Source organism: Cloeon dipterum, chromosome 4, assembly GCF_949628265.1.
Source record: "Cloeon dipterum chromosome 4, ieCloDipt1.1, whole genome shotgun sequence".
NCBI lineage: Eukaryota > Metazoa > Arthropoda > Insecta > Ephemeroptera > Baetidae > Cloeon > Cloeon dipterum.
In genome coordinates, this window is record NC_088789.1 from 2,306,530 (window position 1) to 2,329,992 (window position 23,463).

At 41.6% G+C, this 23,463-nt stretch overlaps 3 protein-coding genes across 4 annotated transcripts in view; 2 read left to right on the forward strand and 1 right to left on the reverse strand.

Moving 5' to 3' along the window:
* Nucleotides 1–19,839, reverse strand: part of LOC135944578 (arrestin homolog) — a 43,271-nt gene extending 23,432 nt beyond the window's left edge. Inside the window, exon 1 of the mRNA XM_065491618.1 lies at nucleotides 19,602–19,839. Coding sequence (XP_065347690.1) covers nucleotides 19,602–19,633 — 32 coding nt within the window. The 5' untranslated portion in view covers nucleotides 19,634–19,839. The remainder of the gene's footprint in view (nucleotides 1–19,601) is intronic.
* Nucleotides 1–23,463, forward strand: part of LOC135944583 (14 kDa phosphohistidine phosphatase-like) — a 59,515-nt gene that overhangs the window by 24,354 nt on the left and 11,698 nt on the right. The window lies entirely within an intron of this gene.
* LOC135944580 (C-type lectin domain family 4 member F-like) lies at nucleotides 8,387–9,943 on the forward strand. 2 transcript variants are annotated; one of them, XM_065491621.1, is made up of 9 exons: nucleotides 8,387–8,588; nucleotides 8,655–8,763; nucleotides 8,815–8,896; nucleotides 8,951–9,013; nucleotides 9,086–9,145; nucleotides 9,265–9,295; nucleotides 9,352–9,410; nucleotides 9,464–9,578; nucleotides 9,632–9,943. In XM_065491621.1, the coding sequence occupies exons 2-9, from the start codon at nucleotides 8,666–8,668 to the stop codon at nucleotides 9,877–9,879; spliced, it is 756 nt and encodes a 251-aa protein (XP_065347693.1). In that variant the 5' UTR covers nucleotides 8,387–8,588; nucleotides 8,655–8,665; the 3' UTR covers nucleotides 9,880–9,943. The 2 variants fall into 2 exon arrangements, with proteins under 2 accessions (XP_065347693.1, XP_065347692.1); XM_065491620.1 differs by having other exon boundaries at nucleotides 8,389–8,584.

A 23,463-nucleotide genomic window follows, 5' to 3' on the forward strand; every position in this document is an offset into this window, starting at 1 on the left:
TCAATGAAAATAGATCACTTTAGTCAAGGGAGCACTAATTAAACTTAAGCTGATTACAAGAAAATATGAGAGGGAATTTCTACTGTCTAAAATTAAAGGAAATTTTCAGGACTGTGCTAGCATGGCGAAATTACTTTCAGATTTTAGTCTTAGTGCAGCATCGATATACCTATTTAAAGACTGTCTTTGACGGACTTTCTGAGCCCACCAACCTATTTATGAGGGTTGAATTGGGTAAAGTGGATATTTTTCCGACCAAACAGTGCAGCGCGACGTGCGAACTATTTTCCCGCCTAAATAATATGAATGGAATAATAATGGAACTGCGCATGCGTCAGAGCTGGTTTGAGCACTTGCAGAGACCACCTGTACGAATGACTTCTTTTCATATCCAGCCAGCTCTGACGCATGCGCACTTCTCGCATTCATATTGTTTAGGCGGGAAAAATATCCGCTTTACCCAATTCAACCCTCAAGAATCGATTGGTGTGCTCAGAAACTTCGTCAAAGTCGGTCTTTAAGGTCAAGTTTTATACCTGTTAATTATTCCAATCAGAATATTGGGGGGAAGAGAATATCAAGTTTTTTGCCAATTAGTAAACTGTTGCGGAAATATTGTTTGTTTTAAGATTAAAGAAACACTCTTGTTGTTTCAATAAAAAAAACTCATTATAGACTTTTTTTCCCTTTTAGCTTCTCTAATTGGCAAACAACGGCTACGGGGAAAAAATTTCAACATGCCCAAATTGGAACAAAAACAACAATTTTTTGCATGTTTTGTTTTTATATCGCTAATTTTTAGAATTGTTATTTTTTTAATGTAACAAACATGTGTTAGTTTCAGCATTGTCTTTGTAATTCGTTTTTAAAATATTGTTTCCTTGGTGTGGCGTGGTTCAAACTTGAACGCAGCGCTTGTATCGACAGAATTGATTCGCCGACAGTATCCAGGTCACAATCGGCTTATGCGGGCTGATTGCTGTGCAGCGAAAATCAGCACGCAAATGATACCTCATCATTGGGGCCGCTCTTTAAAGTAGCATTTCACGCACAAAGAGGTGCTTTTGAGCGAACGAGGCCAATATCAGTCACGGCGAGCCGAGCGCAGCACGACAGCAGCGAGGCAATAACCATTAAAATGGCTTCTCGCTGCGTCGATATTGCTGCCTCATCTGTTGGTTGTTTCACTCTCGGAAATGAACCGCACGCTGCTTTCTTCCCGATCAGCACCGGCCGACCCACTTCGGCATGCGTGCACCCTGAGTGCTTTTCGAGTCTCTCTCTCTCTCTCTCTCTCTCTCTCGATCTCGCCCCTTGCAAAACGCACCACACGTTCTCCACCTCGAGCGAAAATTTGCGGCGATGACTCAAGTGTCCGGCCTTGGGTAGATTAGTCCTTGTTAGTGCCGAGTGCGATTGTAAATTACACACACTCGTGATGGTATTTTTGCCCCGATGTTTGTCTCTCTCATCCTCGTAGCAAGCAAACAATTCCTTTCCTATGTACTTGCGCTCATCCCTGCACATCTTGATGACGCTAGTTTGAATTATCCACTCGAGAAGTTTGCCGGGTATAAATATTTGTGCTCTGACAATTCCACCGTGCAGGATTTTGAGAGAACAAGCAAGCGGAGCTGCGCACTTGTCTCTTGGCACGACTAATGCAATTTGTGAATTTCGCGGACTTAAATTGCATGAAAGCTCTGTCTGTTGAATTTCCAGCAACTTAAGTTGCTTTTACAGAAATCCTGATTGTCTTATTAGTTTACAATAGAATATGATGAAAGATCAATGATCTTACTCTAAGGGCTCGAATTAAAGAGGATTGAACTGCAAAACCCTGGAAATCCTTGTTGCCAATGCATGAAATCATCCCTTAGGATTTAGTTTAAGCCAAAATTGACTGTAAATTTTTTAGCAAAGTGGCTGCAAATGATGAGGACTATATCCTTACTTGAAATCCTATTTTATTTCACAACAAAGAGTTTCCTTAAAAGATTAAATACGCTGTTAGACAGATCTCGACGAGAGGAATCGAAATCTGCCAAGAAAATGTGGCTGGAAATTTTGGAGAAAATTTGAAAACATTTGAATTTATCGATCGACTGTTTATTACATCCAACAATTTAAATAATTTTTAATTTTACCCCTGCATCAATCCACTTTAAATGCGTCGGCTTGCCTCTTTAGCAGAATAATGAGGGCAAGTAGACGTCCAAACTTGACGTCTTCAAACTGCACTCAATGTTGGCCCGTCAAATTTCTTTCGATCCCATTAGTGTCGTAAAGTGGCAGACCTTTTACAGCTCGCAAAGGAGCCCTTTCCTTAGAGATATTTTGCGGTTGTGCTCTTTCATGCCTCATTGAGGTGCATATATGCTTCTTTTTTCCTTGAAAATTTAATCTTGGCTTCTGGGAAGTTCCTTTTTTAAATTGCGACCCCTCGAGGCAATTGACGAGAAAATTAAATAAAAAAACACGTACAGTTTGGAGGGATATGCAATAATTATTATATTCACCTGAGGGGTAGAAACTAACTTTCTGGAAGACGGTAAAGCGCCGACGGCTCCAAAAATAAGCAATTCAACAAAGAAGACATTTTCGTGCTCGCTAAAATAATAACACAGGAGCAAAAAAGTTACGCTCCATCTTTCCAGTTGCTCTCAACACGGGACGGTCCGTTTTTATCCCTCTTCACATCATTCCCCAGTTGCGAGCAACAACAATCCATTACGGGCTTTTTGCTAACTGCAAGTGCCGCGCGAAGAAATAATTTATGCAACAGCCGCGTGCGGATCGAAAGAAGACCACGGCGCGCGAGGGCAAAAAGCCTCGCAGATATATGCAGGGCTGTTTCCATTGCCGAAACGCGGGGGCGCGATTCCGAATCCGCCGCCATTAACGATCCGCAGGTAAACGCATGCACGCAGGGGTTGCTTTCGGGGGTGCACGTCACTCGGAGGGAACATAATAATCATCTCTCGCTCTTTCTCGTCAACGAGCGGCTCTTGAGATTCTGCGCCCCTGCGTTCCTTTCTCTGTTCTATATATCGTCTTCTCGAGACGTGGAGGAGAAGTCGCGAGATCTCGGCCGCGTGTCCTCTTGAGGACGGCCAGATTTTATCTCGGCACAGGCCAGCCCACCGTCAGCATGCGGACGAGCGAATTTAATATTTTTGTCAATGCGCACTTCTGAGTCAGCGTTTCGGACGCGATTTTCTATCCGCCGGCCGCACTTCTCCATCGAGAGCTGCTTCCTCACTATTTTTCGTTCCCTTTTCCAAGAGAGCAAAGTCGTTATCGCTTCGGTGTGGAAAACGAATTTCTGCTCGCGGTTGTCGGTCTGCAGGAGGCGCCATATTTCTGATTGAATTGCTCCAGCTCTCGTGTTTCCTTTCGCAATCGTCTGCAACGAAGTGAAGCGAATATTTGAGCCCCATTGATTGCTTTTTCTGTTAGTTATTCCGTTTTTAATTAAATAAAACCTTTCAACTTGAAACGACCCGAACTGCTCTGTTGCCAAATTTCCCTCCCTGTGCAAAAATCACCAGCGATCATCAGTGATTAATTTTTGTAATCGTTTTTTATTATACTTCCTAGCATATTGCGTTTTATTTTTCTCTAATTATGTTTTAATTATTTACTTCGCAAGAATAAACAAGTATATTCTAACTAAAATTCCACAAGTAAATAATTTATGGTGATATTATTTATTTGCTGACCGAATGTGGTCGAAACAACTGATTGATTGGCTGAAATTTTACCACCAGCACCGCACAATTAATAAGAATTAACCGCGCTCGCATTAATTAATCATCGATGAAAGCCGAAAGCTTTGCAACCCTTTTTACTGCGTTGCCGTTGTCCAAGTCCATTAGTCGCCGGTGTGGTCGTTGATTTTATTTGGCCGTAAAGCTGCAGATAGATAGTGGTCATTAATCTTATTTTACCAAAGTGTTGGCCCAGCCGGTCGGCCGGCCGGCCGGCCGACCGCACACGCCGCACTTGAGGTGGATCAAATGAAAGGCACGAGCAAAAGTGAGTCCCTTTGAACCGGACAAGACATTCCTGCTCCTCTCAGCACCGAAAGTTGTTACGCATTCCGCCAAGTACGAGAGATAAGGGCCCTCCTAGGAAGGCGACGGAGAACTTAGTTTGGCGCGCGCGGGGATGTGAAAAATAGTCAACACGGGCGGAAACTTCCTGATTTTCTTCGAACTCTTTAGAGGCCAGCTTCGAATGTGTCTTTCATTCTCTTTTTTTTAAATCAAAGAATAACAGTCGGAAGTAAATCAGTTTGAATTTAATTACCATTTTTCTAGAGATGCAAATTGTTAGAAATGAGAAAAACTCTGTGAAATTATTATTAAAATTATTCTACTAGCAATTAACTCTTTGTTCTGACGAGAATTATAGTTTCAAACTCTCTCGCGCTCGGAATTCTCTTTGGTCTCGAGCCACAAAAGTTGGCGGAAGAAAAACTAACTGTCGATTTCGCGCGATAAACACGCTTTGTACTTCTTTCGCCCCCAGTTATGGTTGAAACTCACTTCTGGCAAACCAAGTTTTCCACTTGTGTGCTTCCAATTTTCCGCCAGCGGGTGTACGTGCGCAGCAAGTCTTGCATGATTATTACATTACAGAGTGCGACTATGACGAGCTCAACGAAACGGCCAACACTTTCGACAAAACCATTTTTAGCATCGACCGCCCGGTTTATTTGTCTCCCTCGGCAGGTGCGGCCTTTATCGTTGGAGAGTGCCGTAAAATTCACCCACTTTCATTCGTCCAGCACGCCACGCCACGCCACCGCCCAACCGACCAGTAATTGATAATAATGACGCCGCCGGATAATACGTGGGCTGAAATTCACTTTGCACGCCGCAAAATATACCGGACAAAATAGATCGTGCGGACAACATTTATCAACCTGAGATTTTATCAAATTAACCTTATTGATCTACACTTTTAGTTACGAAATTAAAAAAAAAATGGTATTCTGATATGAACTTGTTAGTTTTTTGCCGATTTCCTATGTGCGTTAATGTCACTGCCGATCGGAAGCAACAAAAAATAATCAAATTCATTTGCAGGTGTATGCGTAACAGAACTGTTTCACGTGGCGCACGTGGACAACAGGTATGATAGTACTACATAGCCTAAAGACAAAACGTGAACAGCATCCTACACCACTCGGTAGCGGGAAAATAAAAATGATGCTTTCCTTGTCACTGTTTTCAATGGGTAAGCTTTGTGCCAATTCAGACGTCTCTTCAACCCTCCCCCTAACCTCCCCTTCGACACTATTCCCAATTTTAACTGAAAAATGTTGAATATTGCATTTTAAATGATTCTCTACTATCACGAATTTTTCATTTTTGTTTTGCAAATTGACATTTAGGCAAGAACATCGGAAAAAAGCAAAATTGTAGCCGAAAAACGTGTTTATTGAGCGAAATTTGTGTCACAAAAAACCGTCTAAAACCGTCTAATTTACACATATATATATGAATCGTAGGTTTTGTTTTGGATTTTTAAGTCAGAGCTTCTAAAAATAAAAAAAAATGATGAACCGCATGCTCTTATACTTTAGAACGAAGCTTCTTTGATAATAAGTCTGCAGAAATTTCTCTGCTCTTTCCCTCTCTTTCACGGGTCAAAGGCAGATCTGTATTCCATATAATTCGCCTTGCGAGCTTATTCTTCCTTCTTCACAACGGCTCAGGAATTATTCTCGCTCTGGCAGGCTCAAAAACGGGCCGGGATCCTCTCTCCCTCTCAGCATCAAAATAATCGCCTTTTTTCAGATCCGGCTGAGTGGAGCCAACTTTTCCCGAAATCAGAGCCGCATGAATTATTCATCAGCAAATTGGCAGCCAGTGTCAACACGGCGCATTCAACTCGAACTTTTGAGTCCGCAACAACGGCCGGCTGCTCATTACCTCTGCGGAAGTTTGGCGGAGGTGCGTTCATTTGGCTCTTCACACTCGCGCGCACGACGTGTACATCTCTCGTTTAGTTGGATAACTCATTCAACGCCCGACAACAAAGTTGCCGAAGCTGCTGACGTGCTGGTATATGCGTCCGCGATGACCTTCCCCTTCCAATTCCGTTTCGACCCTTCGAAGCGTCGCATTTTTTTCCACGTTAACCACCACCAGACGCGTTTATTTGCATATTTCCATCAGTTGCTGATTATTTTCCTGCGTTCGACGAATAATTAATTTGCTCGCAATAACAAGCACGCCGGCGGGCCTGATTAAAAATTGATTGCGCCATGATGACCGTTTCTCCTCTTGCCTGTTGTTTCCACTGCGATGAAAAGTAGGCATTTTGCCGTGCATTGTTGTGCGACTTGTTGCATACATGCTGATTACAATCGCCTGATTGATTGTCGCACGGTTTTTTTTGCGTGCGTGTTGCCACAGTTACCATGAAAATTATGTTATATTACTTTTGCGCCTTTTTTTAAATTCGTGCGAGCTGAACATTAAAATTTAATTCACGCAACGCGCAGATATGGCGTCTGGTAGAGTACGGCGGGAAAATTTCAACCGTAAAATGAAGTTGGTTTGAGAAAATATCGTCAGCACAATGAATATTTTTGTTGTTATTTCTTTACTAACAGCTGATTAGCCCTGTAATTGGCGAATCGACCGTTAGATAGATGGCACATCAGGCCAATGGAAATGTAACAAAACACGCGGGAGTGAAATTATTAGGTCGGCACGCCTCTTTTTTGACGCTTCTGATTGACCGCTGGACTGTCTTTTTTTATTTTGACACCATATTGAATTCTGAACGGCGGGAAACCAACACAGATCGCAACCCGGGCCCCGGTGAATCCGCTAAAATCAGCCCATTGTTGTTGGGCATTTTGTTTTTCGTGATATAAAAAGAATGCTCACAAGAATGTGGAACATTTTAAAACTGCCCCGAAGATCTGACACGTTTGGCCACTTGCCTCTATGCATGATATTGATTTTTTTTCTGAATATTTGTTTGAGTGATAACTCGAATGCATTTTAAAGCCGATAGAAGACAAAATAAAACACTAGGATTTTAATTATACGTGTTTTTAAGATGTAGACAAGTCCAAAATAATAAACAAATAAATGTTGAACCTATAAATTATCTGCTCTACGGCTAGCAAACTGACGTCATATAAAAAAAGAGGCTGGCCGAATCAAACGGCTGCGGCATTTATTTCAGCTATTTCATGTATCTCATGAATCCAAATATTCGTTTATTCCACTTTTTATTCGAAAATTTTATAAAAATACGCAGATTATTTAACGGCAAAACAATTTAGGTTTTAGAGTCTAATTTTTCTACCGCTTCCAGTTGATTTCCTTTTTGTGAAATTTAAACAGCTGTCATCCGTATTTAATTGAAATGCGTTTAGATTGTGATTAATCAGCCGAATGAGCTTGCTTCGCCCTAACAAGCTGTCAGAAATAAATTTAAACCACAGTTAAAATGTAAATGGCCCCCATTTTTATGTCCATGCCACCCAGCTTGCATTTAAAATTGTGATCTCTGCTCGCCCGCGACTTTTACGACTGTTTTCATCTCTCCATTTTCCCAGAACGAGATTTCCGGCTGCACGCACGCTCAGAAATCGAATATTTCACTCGACGCAAACGCGATGCAATCAAAATTAACTACTCCGGTTTTTTGACTTCGCGGCCCCAGGAAGGCGGCTGGCACTCTGCCGTGATCTGCGTGTGGCTTCGGCGCGTAAAAACGCTTTTCGGAAAATAAACAACACGCTGCGCCGCGCCGCGCCCATCCGAAAACTTTAAGGGACATTAAATAAATTGGCTGAAATCGCGGGGTGCTCGGACTGAGCAGGCCTGCCGCGATTGATTCACGACCCGGCGCGGCCACCGCGTGCACCAGAATAGAACATTCATTTGTCCACGCGAACCTAAACAATATGAAATACGTCTGCTTCAGCTCAAATGTCCAAAAGGTTTCTTTATATATAGGACCTCGTATTATTTCAGCACTCAAATAAAAGTAGCTATTTTAATGGTTAATTTTCCCCTAAGCATTAATTTTAAATTAAATTTCAGTCGCACCGTATATTTTAACTGACTAATTATTGTTTCACGATCGTCATTTACTTAGTGATCCAATTTGAAGATTTGTTTATTTTTGCATTGATATATGTATGCATTCATAAGATGAAAAAGTATTTTTTAAAGAGGCATCTAAACTAGGCTATTTTTTCCTAGGAAAAATATGACAAGAAATAATCACTCGCACATTCTAGATAGTTTTATTCAAAATAATGGTTTGTTGGCATTTTGGCGACCGCAGAATAAAATATTTATGCTTGCAATGATGAAATTCGAGGACACTGCTGATAGTTATTTTCGTCGATCCCAAAGATCACGAGATCAAATTTTGCCCTCGATTCGACTTTTTAAATCAGCAGTAAACAACACATTGTTCGCACTCACGTGTTTATTATTAAAAAAATCATGTCCATTCCCCTCATCAGCCAGCAGCTATAAAACGCGGTTGATCGGTTCACTCTCGCATCATTTTACCTTCAGCTCCAGCTTTTCGCCCACCAGTGAGTATGATTCTTTCGCTATTAAAGCAATGAAACCAATTTTTAATGAAAAAAAATCCCGTTTTTCCAGGATTTAAGAAAATGAATTTGCTTTTGGTCGTTTTCCTCGTTTTTCTCCCTGCGTTTGAGACAACGAACAGAACAGCTTGCTTGCCTGAAGTGTCCATCCGCGAATTCGTGTGAGATTATACAAATTAAAGGTTAAATCTCGCCTTATTTTTCATAAACAGAAAATTCTGGGAAAAATACGAGGAGGAATGGAGTAGGTGCCAAGGGGGTCAGTGTCTAGAAGAGGACAAGCGCTCGCGAAATGTATTCAAGCGTCCAGAAAGATTTTAACTTATTTATTATGCTATCCTTTTTTAGGGCTCTAAATGTGACATCCAGGAAATCAAGCTTCAGGTGGAAACTACCCTCAATAATTTCAAAGTAAATTATTTAAATATAATTTTTCAATGCGCCTCAAAATACTTGTTTTGATTTAATTAATTTAATTTCAAGGATGAGATGAGGCAACTGGTGCTCAATCTAACAAACCAATTCCAGCATTCAATTGAAAAGGTGAAATTTTAATTCAAATAATTTCACAATTTATAAAGGATTTTTTAGATTAAATTTGTATACAAATTATTTAGCAGGCTTCCTTCCGTTAAATTAAACAAAAAAAATGTCTCTTTTAGGAGGAAAAGAAGTTGACTTGTCTTCAAAAATGTGAGTTCTACTAAAAATTGAAATGCTTGAATCGTGTTTTACGATTGCATAATTAGATAAGCAGGACGTGGTGACCCTTGGAAACGGGAAAAGCTATCATTTCTCAACAGTTTTGGTGAGTTTGTTGAGCAATGACCATAAATCGGGGTGATCACCGATATTTTTCAGAAAAATTGGTATCAAGCGAAGGATTATTGCGTGGAGAAGGGCATGCGTTTGGCATCCCCGAAGACTCAAGAAGAACTCAATATCCTGCATGGAAAAATAAGAGATATTGAGGATGGTAATTAACCACATTTTACACGAACAATCACATTTGTATTAACCTTTCTGCAGGTAATTTCTGGTTGTCCGCGTCGGACGTTGGGCGTAAAGGAATCGAATTCAGGTGGCTGGACGGAGAAGTGGTTCCTATCAGCAGTTCCCTTTGGGCCAAAGAGAGCAAGCAACCCGACCATTTTGGCGATGGCCATGAAGCCTGCGCTTTCATTTCAAAATATACTGAAAGTAACAAGTTGCTCGACCATGAATGCAGGACAACGTCAGTAGCTGGCAGTATTTGTGAGGCAGTCGATTGCGTCTAAAGAACTTCAAGTTTTTTTTAAATCTTGTACTTCCAAATAAACCATATGAATTTTGGATTCGGAATCCTGTTGTCTTTACTGCAATTACGTCCAGACAAACTAAAACGGAAAATCTAGAGAAATTAACGTTATTTATGGTGTCACTGTTGAAAGGGAATTTAAAATTTATTTCCTTTATGTTTATAATTGAAATTCAAAATGTTTAATCGAAATGGAGCATTAATAACGTGTGCTCATTCAAATGTGATGAAGGTGACGTATTGCTAATTGAATGGCCTTATTACGATAGTCAGAAAGGCTTTTATTCGTGCACGCATACTGTTGCGCCGCCTTGCTCAACCCAGCATTCGTAGAATCAGAGTCTATCTATCTCCGCGCATAATTTACAGCACAGGCAAGCTCATTTCAAAGGAGTTCTTGTTCCTGACAGGATTTGCTTTTCAAACATGACATTCTAATGTGACAATATATTGCAACAGAACACCGTGAACATTAAGCATGTATGTGGAGCTGAAACAGCGATCAATTATTGAAGCAAAACCAACTTAACGAAGCTGTTGGAATAATTTATTGATTGCTTTTGCTCGTAATTAATTTCTCTATTGGTTCCGTTACAAAAACTTTTCCCTCTCCAGATGAACATTAATTAATTGTTATTTACACTATCAAGTAAACGATCAATTTTAAAAGTATTAGTTTCTCTTGGTGTCCCTAAAAATTCTAAATGAATTAAACTGCAAATATTGAGTGATTTTAATTATTAAAGAATTACATTACTAATATAATTTAATTAAATATGTCTTTGACGAAGTTTCTGAGCACACCAATCGATTCTTGGGGTTCGCATTAGGTTTAGTGGATATTTGTTCCGACCAAAGAATGCAGTGCGACGTGCGTAGCGCAAGTACAACTTTTTTACCCGCCAAAACAATATGAATGCGAGAAGTGCGCATGCGTCAGAGCTGGCTGGATCTGACAAAGAAGTCATTCGTACAGGCGGTCTCTCTGCAAGTGCTCAAACCAGCTCTGACGCATGCGCACTTCTCGCATTCATATTGTTTTGGCGGGAAAAAAGTTCGCATGTCGTGATGGACGTTTTGGTAGGAAAAAATATACAACTTCCCTAATTCAACTCTCAAGAATCGATTGGTGTGCTCAGAAACTTCGTCAAAGACAGTCTTCACGTTAAAATTTATTTTTTAAAGATACTAAATAGAAAAATGTTGACCATAAAACCTTTGAAAAATTATTATTCTATCTGAAAGATTGATTTTCTTATTTCACTTCTTAAATTAATTGATACCGCGGTATTGAATATTTTTATAAATTCTCTTGCGGATTAAGTCTCAAAACTCATGCTTAATTTTAGCATATAAAATTAAAAATACGATATTTAGAGGTGCTTTGGTAGCACAAGTGCGAGTTGCAAACTCCTTCTTCCTCTCAATATAGTATTTTTAAGCACTCTAGACGCTTCCAACACTTCTCTATCCACTCGCACTAAATGTGTACCGACTCACATGTTCAAATATTGATCAATTCAATCAAAGAGGAAAGCAGCGAATATAGAAATTCGCGATTCTACCTAGGTGATTTGTCCCATTCAGCTGTGACTGAGTGGATTATTGCGTTTCCGACCGACACACGATGTTCAATACAGGACAGGTATGGCAGCTGATACATAGTGCCGCACGTGAAATTGCCATTAAATCACCGGGGCAATAATTAAACTCGCGAAGCGATTTTGAACGGTCGAGGGCGGCTGGTGCGTGGCAAGCGGTGCGAATTAATTTTCCGCTCCAACTGCGGTCGCTCGCGTGCGTCGGCGGGCGGATTGATTGAATTAGCACTGATTGCAAAGACATCGTCCGCCTTTCCACCCACCCTGCCGCCCTTTCACCTCAAGCAGCAGCAGCGAAAAGAGCCACTAGAGTGTAAACACTCTCGCTTCTGCTTTGCCTGCAAAGTTTTCCGACTACAAAGCCGAATGCTGCTCATCCGGGCAGAAATGGATCGCCGCGCGGGCACAGAAATTCGACGCGTGTCGCAGTTCTGTTTGCCGTCCGTCACATTTTTGATGTGCTGCTCACTCTTGTTCACTGCAGCACGCGAATCAACTGCGACATGAGTGACGCGACGTGGGAATTGATACAACGCTATCTGCTCATGCAAACACAACACACATGGCACGGGCGGCCGATTTGTAAGTACAACTTACTCCAAATTGATACGGTTGTAAAAAGAAAACATGTGTGCGTTGGCATGAAATATTGAGCTTGTTTTTGTTGAATTGAAACGTTTGTTAAACAGACGTGCCACATCATAAAATTTATGCGCCTTGAAAGAAGGCTGCAAAACTTGCATCATTTTTTTTTTGTCAAAATGTTTTTGCAAACGGCTTTTCCATTGAATGTGTTTATTATTTCTAGAGGTCTCTGCGCCGCGTCAGCCAGCAAATTTTGGGTCACGTGGGCAGCCGCCAGCCGCCGTGAATGTGGCTAAGCTGCGCCAGCCTCGCCAGTCGCCGGTGAAAAAGGGTCAAATTTTTTTTTAAAAGTGCAAGAGAAAAAATGTCTTCCGGCCCTTCGCGCCGTTGAGCACCATCAAACTTTGCGTTTAAAATATTGTAAGCCGCGCCAGCCGGCGCCTTAAATCTCGCGGCTGAGACCTCTAACTATTTTCTATTATTTCGAAATTCGAATTGAGATGGAGAAAGATGAATGAATTATTTCAACATAAACAAAACATGAAAAATACATTTTTGGTTGTGTCTTTTCATTGCCAAATAGTTATTTTTTTATTTTTTTAAAAGCTCTGATGTTTTATTTATCCTAAAAAACAGTCAAGGTGTTTAGGACAAATATTTTCACAAAGTGGTATTTTTAATCTTTCGACTGGCAAGTCTTCAATAATGACTGTAAGCGGCGTTCAATACTTTTATCTCGCGCGGTGTTGCAGTTTATTGCGTGCAATTTATAGCGATTCCCGCTGTAAAATTCTACTTTCACGCAAATTGCGAATTCACAAATGTGAGTAAAAATGAACCAACCAATCGAAAGTTAATCGTTCGCAGACCTTCGATAATAAATGTAAATTGGCTTTGCGAAATTCACCAAAAACAAACAGCCTCTCAGGATCCTAATTGAAAATTCTGAATCAACACTTCATGATCCGCTATCTGCTGCAAAAAGCCGAAAACAATTTTCCTCTTACGTGCGCCGCACTGGCTGGCTGCGAGCTCAAGGGGAAATTGAGCAAAATAATGGCAAGCACGCTTATCAGCCCGGCGACGTCGCTCGAATCGGCAATGCTGCGCCGCTCAATTGGCCAGCCCTTTGTCGCGAGACTCGGCAGCCCATTAAAGGTGCTCGAAAGGAGCATTATCGGCGCTTACACACAGTCATGCACAATGCTCGAGCCGATCATTTGCATGCACGTATACGCAACGCGCGCGCGAGAGGAAAGGAGATCGAGTGCAGATTGGCTCGCGCAGGACGAGCCTTGACCCGCTCCCCGGCGGCCGGTATTAATGCACAAACCTCGCGTGCATCAACACACACGGCCGAATTTATTACGCCGAGCCGGCTTATCTCCCCTCGGGCAAAATATTTGCCTTGGTCTCGATACATATGACACGGGTCGAGTGGCTATGCAACCTGTTTGAAGGAGCCAGCCTTCCTTTTCGCGGACCGCACGCTCTTTTGGCCCAAATTCAGTTTGTTCAGTTTGCCCGCCGGCCGTAATTTCCTTGTTTGCACGCGGAGTCGGGTTTCCACGCGTCAGGTCAGAGTGGAAGGGTGCGACATGCTCTGCGAGGGTCTTTCAAGCTGAATACATTGTAATGAGCCGCGCGCGGCTAGCTTTGTACATTGCCGGCGCGTGATGAACGCCCGGAAACCAGAGATAAGGCAGCTTGTTTATTCGCTCGTGGAAAAGGGATGCTGAATTATTTTTACGGCGCTAAGCAAGCATTTAGCACCACATCAAATCGAAAGGCAAGGCAAGGAATTCTTTCACAAAAACCACCTAAAAATGTTGGACATTTTTCACAGTGTCTCTAACTAAATCATATTTTTAAGATTGTTCTGAACAAAGATTAGCGGGAAACAGAAAATCGTTATTTGTTAAAATTCCCTGAAATTAGATTGAATTGGTAATTCAACTTTCAAATTAATTCTTTTCACACAGTCTTTAAAAAACCAACTTCAAGTTCTTTTCAGCGAATTTTATTGAAAAACTTTTGCGCTAGATTTTCATGGAAGTATAATGACTTTTAATCAACCTATCAGAAAAATCCAAGTAGGACAATTAATTAGAAAATTAAATGATTCTACCTCAACTCTTCGTGAATTGACCAAGAATAGATAAAAAAAGAGCAAAACGGTCTTGCATGCTCTGATGCAAAACCGTAGATTTTTAATTTCTCTTCTTTAATATGGGCTTTGGCTCACTTTTCTATATAAAAAGTCATTTTCTACTTCACTAGATAAAAGTTAGCGCAGCTTCCAGTCTTTTTTGTGTCAAGGTTAATGAACAACTTTGATGGCAGAGAAAGAAATTCAAATTGGATTAATTTTCGCAGTTGCATTTGCCAGCAGGCACGTTAATTGGACTTGCTCTGGACAGCGGTCCAGCTGTCAGTGGCAGACAGCAAATTTTGCGGCCAAACATCTAACTCAGCGTGCTAATTACGGAAGCAGCAGGCGAAGTTTAAGCGAGTGTGTGTGCTGCAACAGGATCAGGAGCTGACGGCCGATCCTCTTGGGCGTTCCTTCTCGCACCGATCTCCCTATCCACGTGTCAGAGTTCGCACAACGCACTCGATTAATAACACCGAATTTATGCCCGCCTCAGAAACTTCCCTCATTTCAAACCCCAATTAATTGCGGCTGCCATTAAAAGCCACGTTCCGGCCGCAGCCGAAATCTTGTTTCGTATGGTTGTCAGAAAGTTGAGTGATAACTTCAGTCAGTCAGAACTTCTCGACACCCCATAAAGCTGAAACACTGCGATTCTTTCAATGATCTGTTTATGGTGTTCCAACTTTTAAACTCTTTTTATTTAAAATCTGGTTTTTTTAATGATGATGACATAAACTTAGATGTCAGCTGCATGCCAAACAGTTTGATCAGTTCTAATACGATACAAGTTTGTCGCAGCTGCAATGTTGTTGTTAATTGGCTCTCATTTGCTACAATTAATCTGTTTACTATGGATATTCTAAAATCATATTGGAATTATTGACATCACTGATTACACTTTGATGTTTAAAAGCGATTTGACATGCCTATACAAGTTCCAATTTTCTAATATTGAATGATTGAAATAACCTAATAGTTTTACAATCTCTGCGGTCAATGGTTAAATTATAAAAACTATAAAAATGAGTACGAGAGCATTCTCAATATGTTTACTATCGTAAGGAAAGCCGCTAAATTTTTAAGAACTCTTTAAAAGAAATTTTGAGGCGTGCGTCTCTTCCACTCTCTCCAAGAAGTAAAGTGCGTGCCTGCTCTTGGCCAATGAAATGGCGGGATTGTGAGTCACGTGACTGCTCGAACTGCGTGTGCTTCTCTGATCTCACTAGATGTCTCAACTGTCGCTGTAGCCTTTTTCCCAGACACTTTTCGAACGCGAATTTCTCGGTTGTTTTATTTCCCGCGGTCCTGATTTCGACTTATTTTGTAGATCAACTCGTGCGCTTTCGTTTGACACCAATTGAGACGCGGATGGCTGCAGTCATTTTGACCAGAAAACTCATATATCATGGGAAAAGATTGGCATCTGCGCAGGGCGAATGCGCAAAGGTCCGCTAATCCGCGCGACTCTGAATATAAGGACTCTAATCTGCAGAGAGACTTTCTGCCAGTTCCAAAACCTCCCGCGCAAACGAGTAAAATTGGAATGCAACACAATAATTTCTAACAGTTTATTTTTTACCTAAACTCTATTTCCTCTTGCTTTGAGTCTCTAAAAAAAGAATTTTGGTCCCAAAATGTGATATTAAATGCGGTCGTGCCTATCAAGCTGCTCACGTATCTAATATCGTCGTGCGGGACATAGTAAACACACAGCAGGAAGCAACAGAAAGCCTCAAAAGTGATGTGCCGGTCGCTGCTTACTCCATTAATTCGGAATTCGCGTCTCGACAGCTCCGTGTCAATTTCAGCACGCTCAGAAAATGAGTTTTGCCCTTTTTTTCTCATAAAGGTGCTAATGCTGGCGGGCCATTTTACGGGCGCCACTCGGGAAAAGGAGGCGAGAGTAGTTGTCGGTCGGTCGCTCGCCTCCAGCTTAATCCATCTTAAGACGTCGAACGGCGCCGCTCCGAACCACCTGTTATCTTCGCACGACAAAAGTTCGCAATATGTCCAGCCCGCGGCAAAAAGCGCAGAGCTTGTTTTTCCTTTGAATTTCCCATGTAGGATTTTCCGATGGGTCGTCGGATTAATTTTTGTTCCTACAGTAGTGTGCACAAAAAGGGTGCCAAAAAGCAAAACAAGTTCCGGTTGGAAAGGATCGTAAATTTTTATCGCGCGCCAGACGCATTCAAACACGTGCGGAAGGGAATTGTTTTAATGGTGTTGTTTTTAGCGTGCGTTGCGTTTTTTGATGGTTTATGGAAAAGCCTGTTTTAGCCCTGGGTCAAATGCTCAACGCTGAAAGTTGTGACATTATCATACAAAGGATAAGCTTTAATGCGGGAAAGAGGTTTTGTCTCATTTATAGTAGCCATCAGCAGTTTCCTCTGCATTTTAACATGTTCATAAATCCATAAATTAGGGTAATAAGTCGATTTTTCAATTTCTCTAATTAATTTTAAGTAATTAAAAAGAAAACCTATCTCTATTTTTGGATAATATTTATGAAAAACACAATTAATATTTCAACTCAATGAATTATTCAATTCCATCATGCACGAAACCATCAAACGCTAGGCATTGACATGCATTAAAGTAATTTTGAGGGAATTCACCAAAATTTGTGTGTTGGAAATGACCATCCGGGTCACTAATTTATTCAACGCTGCCTTTGATGTGCAGCAAAACCTATAATTCGCTGCGTTGACTGGCAAGCGGAAGGTAAATATATTCAAAAGGCATTTTATAGGTGCTCTCTGCTGCTCTGTTGACGCATTTGCCAAATTTTCGAGTGGGCGTGTCCAGGGGCGCAGGAGGAAAGTCTTTTCGCGTGCCCCTCGCGGCGCTGGCTGATCCTTAAAGGCATCGCGAATTCGACAGACCGTAAACGGACCCAATTTAATCATATCAACCATCCTATATATTTATACTTTTCAAATATTTGTATTTGCGTTCGATAAGTTTTTATCAGTGATAATATCTCGGCAATCATGCTCCGTTCATCCGGAGGCAAATAATTCGTTATTTTTTAACTCCATGTCAACAATGAAGATGATTTGATACGGTATTGCAAAGAAAAGACTTTATTAAATAAAAACGAAAATTCTGATCTATCAAAACGGTTGCCATCGGCGAAAGTCTATTAATTCCCTTGCAAAGAAGACTCTTACATCCAATTTTCTACCCTCTTGTTCACTGTAATTGGCAAAAAAGGGAATATCCGTCGACTTTATTTATTACATTCCTTCTCAAACAAATAAACTCTTCCTGTAAGGCAAGTGCGTCGACCCAAGTAATTAGAGTAGCCTTTTTCCAGCTTTGTTCGCTGCCTCTCATTCAAGAAGTTAACTCAAGCCCAACCTTTCTGTTGGAAAAATACATTTGTGCTGAACGCTCCATATCCGTTTAATCAGTATATCTTTTTTGCTAACGACAATTCCAAAGACCTAATATAAACGAGAATTCCTTTTACAATTTGTAACACACAGTTTTTTCTTGATGAGACAAATAATTTAAAAAATATGATCGAGTCACACAAACAAAGATAAAATTAATGTTTCAACCGTCATTCAACTATGTTCACACGTGCAAACTTCCAGCCCCATTTTTCTTTCAAAACACATAAATTTCGGGAGCAGCGCGAGAGAAATGCCTTCCACCCGATTAAAAAATTATTTCTGCCACCAAGCGAAATTTACGGGATTGTTATTTTTGTTCAAGTCTGCCTCCCACTCCCAATAAATTCAGCCGCGGAGCAGAGAAGACTATCATTGAAGGGGATGCTGCTGAATGAACCCAGCGTGCAGACAGATTGCTCGTTAATCCGGCGCTATTTTTACATTAAGAGAGGCATTTCTCCCGAGTTTCTTGACTTGAGCACAGGCCACCGGCGCGTCGTCAACGTCCAGTCGCAAAAATAGTCTGAGAGACAAACTTGACCAACCATCTGTTTGCACGTATGCGGTTGTATGCCGATACAAATTCAATTGCTCAATCAGAAAGTAAGCGCTTGGCAAGCTGCAAAAAAGGCCATTCAGAGAGGCATAGCCTTGCCAAAAAGTTGGCTCGCACGGCGCCCCGAGGTCTCGGCCGATTGATTACTATTCCACCGGTCAAATCCTGTAGGTCGTAATACCTCATTTATTTCCGGTAAGCGCCAATGCCGCCGACGGAGGAGGAAAATTCGGCCTGGCATTGTGCGCGATTCCGCGAATTGAGCTTCGTTCTCTTATCAGCTTTTGTGCATCGCCGTTTTCCACGAGAGCCAACTTGGATTCCTTTCCGCGTGCTCGCGAGCAATTACGAGGGCCGAGAGATGAAGCGCTTTGCCGATTTTATTACACTCCTCGCATTACGCGCACTTTTTATGCACTTTTGTGTGTTTATCGATCTCTCTAGTTTATGGCGCATTCGAGGGGCGGAAAAGCCGAATTTACGCGCGTGGATGTAAACGGCCGCCTCTGCTTTCACTCTTTTTCTCGTCCCGTTGAATAAAGAGGCCTCTGATATGAATATGCATGTTTCCCGGCACAACGAGGACAAAATGTCGCCCTCTGCATAATTAATAATATTTTCGGTCGGTACCAGCAACACAAATTCGTTTGCACGCGTGCCAAGGAGATAGTCGCGACGGGTTATTTCTTCTGCCATTCGTGTTTCTCGACAAAAGTCACGAGTCTCGAAAAACAAAGTGCCTCTTCACTTTCGAGTGAATCAATAATGCAGAAACTTCTCTAAAGACGCACTCTTGATATTACACAAACTTGTTTCCTGCTTTGCTAATTAGACGGGATCAAAGCTACTCTTCTCCTTAAGAGGAAATTCGTCCCGTCGCTATCTTAGCCATCGTAATTACCGGTTGAAACGCACTCCAGCGACTTTCCACACATACGTAAACACGGTTTCGCTTAAAAGCGATGATTCGATTAGTCAGCAGAGGCATTTCGCGAGGTAAACATGCCAAATAAAGAGCTGCTGTGTTATGCGTGCACTCGATTTTCTGTCGCAGGCAGCCTGTTTATTCTGGGATCTCCATTTCCCCCGCAATCAGTCAACTGTCGGCGAAATTTATTCACAACGAACAAAGCTTTTGAGGCGCAGAAATGTTGTAGCTTTTGAAGCAGTGTATTCATTTCTCTTTTGCAAAAGCAATATCGCTAAAAGTTAGGCGTGCATATTGATCCAAAATTTAAAGCATATCCTGCGGAAAAGGTATATAATATTTAATATCCACTCAGGCGGAGGAAGGAAAAGTTCACAAATCTCTTCTGAGCACAAACTTTCTTTATTTTGAAAAGTTTTGAAGAAACTGAATACCTTTTTCTCATAAAAAAAATATATATAAATTCTCTTCGTACTCACTTATCAAATTTGGTTTCTGCCTCGTCGGTCATGCTGGGACGCAATTGGATTCAGCAAAAGGAAAGTCACCGTCGAGGTAGATTCACATGTTTTCGGCCGCTGCGGCCGCCTTTTTGCACTCGTTCGCTCTCTGTCGGCCGGCTGAGACCAAGCGTATTCTGCCGAGAGTATGCAACCGGAGTGGCAGGCGACTCGCTCTCTCGCCGAGCACACAACAACTGGTTGGTCTGGTCGCGCCGGCCGACATCTGTGGCGGCCAACGCGCAATCAGCGCCGCGTCGTTCCACGCACGCCTGAGCCGCGCGCGCGGCGCCCAAAGATTAATCGCGGCTCTGCCTGATTAGTCGCCACGCGCGATCGATCTGCTTTTGTTTTACGTTCGCTTAAGAACCAACAAATGGCCTAAATTATAAATAAAATTGAGAGAGAGGAAATTTTAAACGTTTTTCGGTTTTGACTTTTGATAACTGTGTGTGTAAATTTTCTTAATATATCTCTTGAAACAAGGGAAAGGACGAAATAAGGGACTGAAGGGCAACAATTGGAAATTAATTCAATTGTTGGATGAAATAAGCAGTTGATCAATGAATAATCAAAAAAGTACCTTGTTACACTGTAAAAATTCAAAATTTTCCACTTTTCTACCAAATTTCCAGCGCTTGACCACATTTTCTTAGCAGATTTCGATTCCTCTCGTTGAGATCTGTCTAACAGCGTGATTAGGGAAACTCTTTGTTGTGAAATAAAATAGGATTTCAAGTAAGGAGACAGTCCTCGCCATTTTTCAGCTACTTTTCTCAAAAATTTACAATGCTGCTTAGGTCAATTTTGGATTCAACTGAATCCTAAGGGATGAGTTCATGTATTGGCAACAAGGAATTTCCAGAATTTCGCAGTATCAATCCTCTTAAAAACCTACAAGAGACATAAAGTGTGTAAAAATGAACCAAAGGGTCAAACAAACTATCTCAAATCCAGCATAATTTTCAATTTTTAAACCTGTTTTCAATTTTGAGATCAATATCGACATAAAAAATGCGCGAGTCTAACAATCCATGAAAAGAAAACTGAGATGGTTTGTGAAAAGCGCAGCACATTTAGACAAAACAATGAAAAACTGCCTTCGCGAGGCAACAGCTATTTTATTTCCAATATACTGTTTTTTTATTTACATTCCACAGAGAAATTCTCTCAGCCAATATTGAACCATTTTCATCGGGAAAACCTTTTGACAAAATCGAAATTTAATACATCTATGCCCCTTGAAATATAACAAGCTACTCGAATTCTGATCCATAATAAAATGATTGATGGCGTTTTGAAGGAAAATCAGGTTTCCCAAATTCATCAGACAACAATTGTCAGATGAGATCATTCATGAAGAAAAAAGAGAGGAGAGTCTTATCAAAAAGATTTTTCCTGCGAAAAAGAAATTCGAATCCTTGGCAAGACATCTTCAAAGACTTCAGCACATCAGAAGCTACAATTTTCGTCATGAGGCATCATATTTCCGTCGCTAATGAAGCTGATTTTTCCGATTCCATGCTCAGTTCTCAGATTACTTGGAGCATTTGACGATACACCAGCAGCGTGAGCGTTTTAATATCCAAAAGGCATCTGAGATTTTCTGCCGCACTGACTTCTCGGAGCGCAGGATATGAACAATAGGGTCGAATTTTTAATCTACCAGTTTTCCGATACCTAAAAAGCTCACAGCACAAATGCAATTCTAGATTTTAGCAATACCTTTGCTTTGCACGCTTTCAATAAGCAATCCAGATTTAGCATCAAGCAGTCCTATTAGAGACAATTTGAGGGGGATTATGTTTTACGGACATACTTTGGATCTCATCGATCACTCCACCTTTTGCCCTAATAATCAGCAGATATTTAAAAACCTGTGTCCCAATTATTTAAAGACTGTCTTTGACGAAATTTCTGAGCACACCAATCGATTCTTGAGGGTCGAATTAGGTAAAATTAACATTTTTTCCGACCAAAAAGTCGAGCGCGACATGCGAACTTTTTTCCCGCCAAAACAATATGAATGCGAGAAGTGCACATGCGTCAGAGCTGGTTTGAGCACTTGCAGACGCAGAGGGACCACCTGTATACGAATGACTTCTTTGTCACATTTAGCCAGCTATAACGCATGCGCAAGTCTCGCATTCATATTGTTTTGGCGGGAAAAAAAGTTCGCACGTCTTTCAATTTTGTTTGGAGTTTGATACAGAACACCACATAAAAATGGTAATAAAGCAAAATAAATATATATCTCGATTTGATTAACACTACCTACGTTAGAGGGTGTAAATCCCGTTTAATTTCCAGCACTGATGAACCGAATCATTAGAAGAGACAAAAAACAAGGAAAATCGAGAAAACTCAGCTCTTCGTCAGTGTCACTCAAAAATGAAGAGACTGGTCGCCTAAAAAAGAGTCCACTCTGCAAAACGTCAATGACGAAAGGATGAACAGATTGCCAGTCATAGCTGGGGATGATTGGTTCTCGTTAGCAGGCGCCGGGCTCGAACGAATCAACAAGCACTCGCAATCAGCGGCTCACCTTTGCAATTATAACCGGAGCGCGTGGGGTGACGTCACACCCGAATTCATACAGGGGTTCACTGAGTCAGTCAGGGATCGTGCGTGCGTGCTGCTCTCCTTCTTGCGAGGGATCGATACGCAGCGCGAGATGCACAGAAAAGCCACCTGCGAGGTCGTTAGTCGGGTCTTCCTCTAACCAGCGCGTTAACGGTCCCTCAGGAGCCTGTCTTTTTATCCAAGTTTGAGCTTTTGGTGGGCAAAGTGACCACAGCACGCAAAATTGCGCATGTTTGTGGACGCGGCAAAGCCAGAAATTTAATCTAATTTACACTGCAAACTTTGTAATGGTTGATTTTTCTGGGGAAATATATTTTTGTCCTGCCTCAAAACCATTTCCCTGTTCGGCGCAGAGAGAAAAACTTTTAACCAGCAATCATTAACACGTCAACTCTAGCGTTTCCACAACTTTTAACAAGCAAGCGGGCCGTTCGTTGCGAAAAGATAGAATGATAATTGGGCATCGATTGGCTGCTTTTGACGGACGCTAATAAAAGCAGGCAGCCCGATGATTTCACGGACGCGTTAATTGCTATTTGTCCACTATACGCGTTTCGTTTGACGTCACTTTTGCGCTCACGGACCCAACATAAAAGCTGGAATCGTGCCCGGCAAAGAGAACACGTGCAGCATGCAGGATTCCGCATAACACTCGGCCGCAATGCAATGCACGCCCCGTGAATAATTATTGCCGGGCACACGACACACAACACATTGTGTCGGCGAGGCGCGAACTCGGCTCTGCATCGCCACGACCTCCACTCTAACAATGCGGTGTGCAGACCCTCAAAAATGGTTTCTGCTGCGAATGTGCAACGTGTGTTTCTTATTGCGATAGAATATATACGCCGGCTATTTCAGTCGTTGCTGCGAGTAGAGCGGCGCACTATATATCGATTCCGACGGTTAGTGTATACGCTGCAACGTTGTCGTTTTGAATGGAAATTAAGTCGCACACTCTAGGTGGACAGACAGCTCGGCCGCTTGCCAGCGCCTAAATTAAACTAGGGAAAATTCGAGTGTACGTGCTGAATTCACCTCGGCGTCTCGGGTGATGATTCATTTTCGTCAAATTTCATGACATGTGTGAACTAGTCTCTGGTTTTAATGTGAAAGTGTGGCATTAATTAGAACCAGCCGAGTAAATTCAAATATATTTTCGCCTTGCGAACGTGTTTAAATCAACAAAACATTCTAGTTACCATTTGAGTTTGAATCTGGAAAATGACGAAATCTAGAGACAGTGCTAATCAGTTAA

What these genes read in the sequence shown, in the direction of transcription:
- LOC135944580 (XM_065491621.1), top strand. Translation starts at nt 8,666, where the DNA reads ATGAATTTGCTTTTGGTCGTTTTCCTCGTTTTTCTCCCTGCGTTTGAG. An exon ending in GTTGACTTGTCTTCAAAAAT is followed by an intron (nt 9,296 to 9,351) that starts GTGAGTTCTACT and finishes TTGCATAATTAG; the next exon opens with ATAAGCAGGACGTGGTGACC. An exon ending in AATAAGAGATATTGAGGATG is followed by an intron (nt 9,579 to 9,631) that starts GTAATTAACCAC and finishes ACCTTTCTGCAG; the next exon opens with GTAATTTCTGGTTGTCCGCG.